The sequence below is a fragment of the Sabethes cyaneus genome, chromosome 2 (assembly GCF_943734655.1).
Source record: "Sabethes cyaneus chromosome 2, idSabCyanKW18_F2, whole genome shotgun sequence".
In the NCBI taxonomy this organism is placed as follows: Eukaryota; Metazoa; Arthropoda; class Insecta; order Diptera; family Culicidae; genus Sabethes; species Sabethes cyaneus.
In genome coordinates, this window is record NC_071354.1 from 40,439,574 (window position 1) to 40,444,796 (window position 5,223).

The following is a 5,223-nucleotide window of genomic DNA, read 5'->3' on the forward strand; positions in this document are numbered from 1 at the left end:
CGATCATAGAGAACTTCCGCCTAGAGTGAACACTTTGCTTTCCGTACATTGAATCCAATTTTGAGGTGCCTATCATGGTTTTGTAGGACTGTGTGAGTTTATTAGGACGGATCTTTCTTCAATTACGTTTAGTTTAAATTGGAACATTTCCCCTGGGATTCCCACTATTGATGAAACACTTCTATGATAAAAATTCGAAAGACAGAGTACCCAGTGAAACACCAAATCATTGCTTTTTTGGGCTTATGGGACAACTTAAGTGATTTAATCTATCAATTCAACATTTCACGTCTACTCTTATACTAGCGACAGATGACTGCCGAACCAATGTAATTGCTCACCTGACAGGCCTTATAAACAAGGACGGTCGCTCTTCCCCGTATGCAAATTTCCAAATATGCGAATCGTTCCGTAGAGCCGTGTGAACTTGGTTCGCTTCAGTGCAAATTCCAGGATGCGAAGCTACGCTGCTTTCGTCGTCGTACGTCGGTTCGTATTTTAGCACATCAAAAGTAGGTTCCTTCAGTGTGTTACCTTCTCATTTCCACGGCTGATGATCTGCTGTACGGTACGGTACGGCACGGCACGGCACGGTACGGATACTTTCAATTCCCCGTTGTTCCCGCCGGCAAGAGCAGCACGGTCGTCCCGGCAGGACGGCCGGCAAGGGGAACGCAATTTTCACATGATATACACATTTCTTCGCTTCAGTTCGAATTGCTCTCGCATCGATAATGATTTTCAGGTTTAATCAAGTGTAAAATCTGCTCAAATTTTCTACATTGATTGAATCACGTACTGCTGCTACCCGGGCGGCGGTGGCTGCCTACCGTGCTTCAGCACCGGCCTTCCTGCGGAAGGTTGTATCACAGTAGAAAAATCTTGCACTTTTCACTAAATTACTAAATAAATAAACACAGAATTATTATTACGGCGAGAACCGTTCTATCACAAATGTTATTTCTCTTGATGAGTTTATTTTTGCAGTCTGAATAATTGATTGTCCGGATAAATCTCACCTACTATGTTGCAGCGCAGTTGCACCTGCAATATCACACATAAAAGGGCGAAAAATATTTGCTGTGTATTTGCGAGTAGGTTTGGAATAGAAACAACCAGCTTATTGGGGATTAAGCATGTTTGTCCATATTCCACAAAGCCAACCCTGTACTAGGGCGCAACCAGGGCCGGCGGGTGGAGGTGACCGGCCGTGCAAATAAACATCAATCAGAATCAGCGATCTGTTTGTAACCACAGCCAGTACCTATGATGATGGAGGGGCTAAAATGTTGGATCACTGCTCAAGGTCGCTGCCGGAGCGGGACACACGCGGGACGAAATCCATCTTTCATCATCAAACAGTTCTAAAATTAAAAAAAAAATCCAGCTGAATGCGCTTCTTTGATGGGCTGAGAAATGGTTTTGCCTGGCCCCCAAGAGTGCGAGCGCGTCAAAGAGAAACGAAAGAAAAGCTGTGGGTAATAAAAAGCTCCCAGCAGTGGTTTTTCCATTTTTTTTTGTTCGCATTCTCCGTAGTCTGTAGTACAAGCGCTAAGTGAGAATAAATAAGAAAGGCAAAAAAGGAATCAACTCACATTCAATTAAATAATAACAATAATTCAGTACCCGGAGAAATCCGATCGCTTCGGGGGAGTTCAGGTTGTATTGTAGATCAGAACTGGGACTGCTTAGGTACCTAGTTGCCAGCCCAAGAATGGTCACTGAGCACAGAACATTCTCCTGCTGCGAGAAGCACTCCGAGTGGTCTCAAAGTTTTACCTCGCCAGTGGGTGTCTCACTGTCGTCAACTAATATTGAGCGTATTTTCACAATATAAGCTGATTGGTTGATGATTGTTTGCTATCTTATGAGGAGGAACTCCTCATGTTCCTGGCATAAATTTTAAAATTACATATGTTTTCAAAAAATAACTGTAACTGTTACGGTAGTTGCAGTTGAGAAACTAAACTTATTTTATATTTCATTTGAATAGACAAAACTTGACAAAATGAATTTGGCGTGTAAGCAGGTGCATGAAAACTCGAAATCTGCAGCGCCGCAATTTTACGTCACACCGTGAGGGCGGGGTTCCCACTTGTGCTCGATTCCGTGTTATCTTTAGACTGCCGGACTCATATTATCATTATGTAAACTTCGTCGAGCAAATCAGGAAATTTGCAACAAAAACCTGCAAAACTGTACTTCCTACAATAATGATGTTGCAATTTAAATTGTCTAGCTCGCGATTTACACAAAAAAAAAGTCACAAGGTTTTACACCTGTTTTCAATTATTTTTTTTTTTATTCGCCACGGTTCTCTTATTAGGTAACACTTGTCATTCACAGTTTTTTAACAGTACTAGCAAAGGCTAGAACCATTTTTCAAATTTACAGATCAACCAAAATTTCGCCACCAGCACCGATGCGTTTCTTAAGCGGCAACAACGCGGGCATCCACGACGAAGCAAGCATGCGACTGGCCGGTCTCATCGATCAGGTCCATCTCGATGGCAACACTGACCAGCGGATAGATGGCCGTGATGGGCATGCTGAGATGGTGAACCAGATCCTCTCCGGCGCTAATTGGGCAGCGGGATTGCACGAGCCAATTGCAGGCTGCAGCACGATCCGGAGGCAGCTCGTACGGGGCGGTAATACCGAGAGCGGTTGCCGTCACCTGGCTGCGTAGGGTCGTGGCATCCTGTACTGCTCGGTAAAAGATAAATTATTGCAAACGAAACGCAAAAAAAATAAAAACTTACGGGCTGTGAAATCCAATGCCATCTTGGCATCCGAGCCTCGGGGTAGCAAGCAAGGAACCTCCGGACAGTTCTGTAGACGGACAACCGGTGGCAGTGGCCGAGCACCGGCACACGGTCGAACGGCAACAACGTCCCAATCCTGGTAGTCGATATTGTCGGCGTTCTGCAGCAGAACTACCGGTACCAAAGCTGCCAGCAGGAAAAATTTGAACATTCTGACGATGGATGATGTTGTCTCTGGGACGGCAAAAACTCAATTGATAGGCCAATTCACGAATTGGGTCATAGTTTTATACCAAACCGGCCGGACTGGCGGATTCGATAAGCTGCGCTTATCTGGCGCCGTTACGTAGGTAGGAATAACACCGAAAACGATTACTAGTTTAAGATTAGAAAACTTACTGCAGGTGTTGAGGTTCTAAATCAACAGTTTTTTTTCGGAGGCAGACTTCGACGTTGATAAGAGCCGTTCCATAAAATGTTTCATTCGCTAAAGGAAGTTGATAAAAGGTCAGGTGCGAAAAACTTCCCTAAATTGGAGCAGCGGTGCAGCATGGCATTAATAAGAACATTGATCTTCGATCAAATTTAGTGTATGTTTCAACTTGTATAAATCTACAAAAAACCAATCCGAGTTGTTAGTTTAATTAACAAACTTCAGTTTTCGCGAAGCATTACTGTTTTGTATGGGATTTCCAAGTTTCAATTTCAGTTTTACTGCACATTCATGTTGGCCTGTATGATCAAAATTAGTCATAAAACCGCGAAATGCAATAAAACCAGTTGCTGATAATTTCAAATAATCTTCCTACGCTGGTCTGGCAGAGAATAGCGCTCACGCGGTTTGTTTACGTTTGCAGATAGGACCTATTCAAAAATTAGGCCGGATATTTCCATAATTAACAATCTAAATCAACAGAAAATGATCAGTATAATATATGTAGTATATTCAATTAATTTAATATTATTTTGGCAAGTTGGATAACAATGAATGAGTGCGTTGAATGCGTTAGACTAATTTTAAATTTTATTTTGAAAATGGGAACTGGAATTGATGGTATAGAAATGATATTGCATTTAATTCAGTTACAGTTGTAAATAGGGTTAACTGAAACATTTTCCTTATTACCTATTTGATTATGATAAAGTTTGCTAAACTGTTACAAGACTGACCACGAATCTGTAAAAATTGAAAAAGTCTCCTTCTAATTAATATTTGTATCTACACGTCTGACATGCCGGGTTCGCATGCACCGACGTTCATCGAAGCAAGAGAAGCTACTCTCGCGATACACTGTCGACATGTGTATACAAAACAAATGCAATCGTATAATTCGCTTCCCCTTTCTCACACAAAAACTAAGAAAAATCAACAACACTGTTGAAGCGAATGCTTCTACCAGAGCTTTGAGTGGTTAGGTATACTAATCGTCCAATCATGTGCGATAAGTGGCGATGGTCTTGGTAACAGTTAAATTCCGGCATTATTTGGTCTTTCGATTCCGGGAATTATTTCAGATAGGAGTAAGTCTCGCTGAAACGGTGCCACTACTGACACAAGGTCTTCAAATATTCGTACTTTTGCATTTAATTGATTGAAAATGGTTAAAAAATAAGAATTACACTTTTGATACCTCGAAATAATGGACCCCTCGTTCGCCAAGGGGCCTAAAAGTTTCAAGAAAAGTTTAATTTAGAACAAACCTTGAGATCTACATCATGTGATATTTCATAAATTTGCCATGAAACAACTAACAAATGGCCCGGTTTTGTAAAGAAGAAGAACAGGGCTTTCAAATGGAGTAAAAAAAAAAATTTGCGGCCACCTTGGATTTGGTCGCCATATTGGATTATATAAAAAAATCGCCGTTTTCGCCGTGAGCCCCCCGAATCGATTTTCATTTTAGGACTACCATTGGAAAGCTGAGAAAAAATGCTACAAGAAACATTCATAAAATTAGGTGTGTAATGGCATTAACTAAATAAAACAACCAGTTATTTGAAGCAAGGTTCACAATTTTCATATAATTATTGTGATATTTCCAAAATTTGCTATGAAACGAACTACAAACAATACGAGTTTGGAAAGGGGAGTAATAGGGTTTATAAACAAAGTGTAAATATTCGATTTGTAATCGGACCGGACCGGACCGGAACCATGATTTCAATTTTCGTTTTTGATTAACAGTTGCACTAAGTTATGGTATGAAACAATTTCTTTTGAATAAGTTGCTCAATTTTATTAATTAAATCGTTACGCAGTGGCTGGTCTCGATCAACTGTATCATATGTTGCTTTGAAGTCAATAATGACATGATGCGTGGACGCGTTGTATTCCCGAGATTTCTGCAAGAACTGTCGGATGGTAAAAATTTGGTCCGCAGTTGCGCGAGCTCACCTGAAAATTCCCTACAAAAACTTGTACCATCGGCACTAGCGGGTGTAAGTGGATCTGAGTACC

At 41.2% G+C, this 5,223-nt stretch overlaps 1 protein-coding gene across 1 annotated transcript; it reads right to left on the reverse strand.

Moving 5' to 3' along the window:
* Positions 1–2,431: 2,431 nt before the first annotated feature.
* On the reverse strand, positions 2,432–2,976 carry LOC128735339 (NPC intracellular cholesterol transporter 2 homolog a-like). The gene is made up of 2 exons (XM_053829829.1): positions 2,763–2,976; positions 2,432–2,706 (listed from the first exon to the last, which is right to left on the reverse strand). Exons 1-2 carry the CDS (start codon positions 2,974–2,976, stop codon positions 2,432–2,434), a joined length of 489 nt encoding a protein of 162 aa, XP_053685804.1.
* Positions 2,977–5,223: the final 2,247 nt, after the last annotated feature.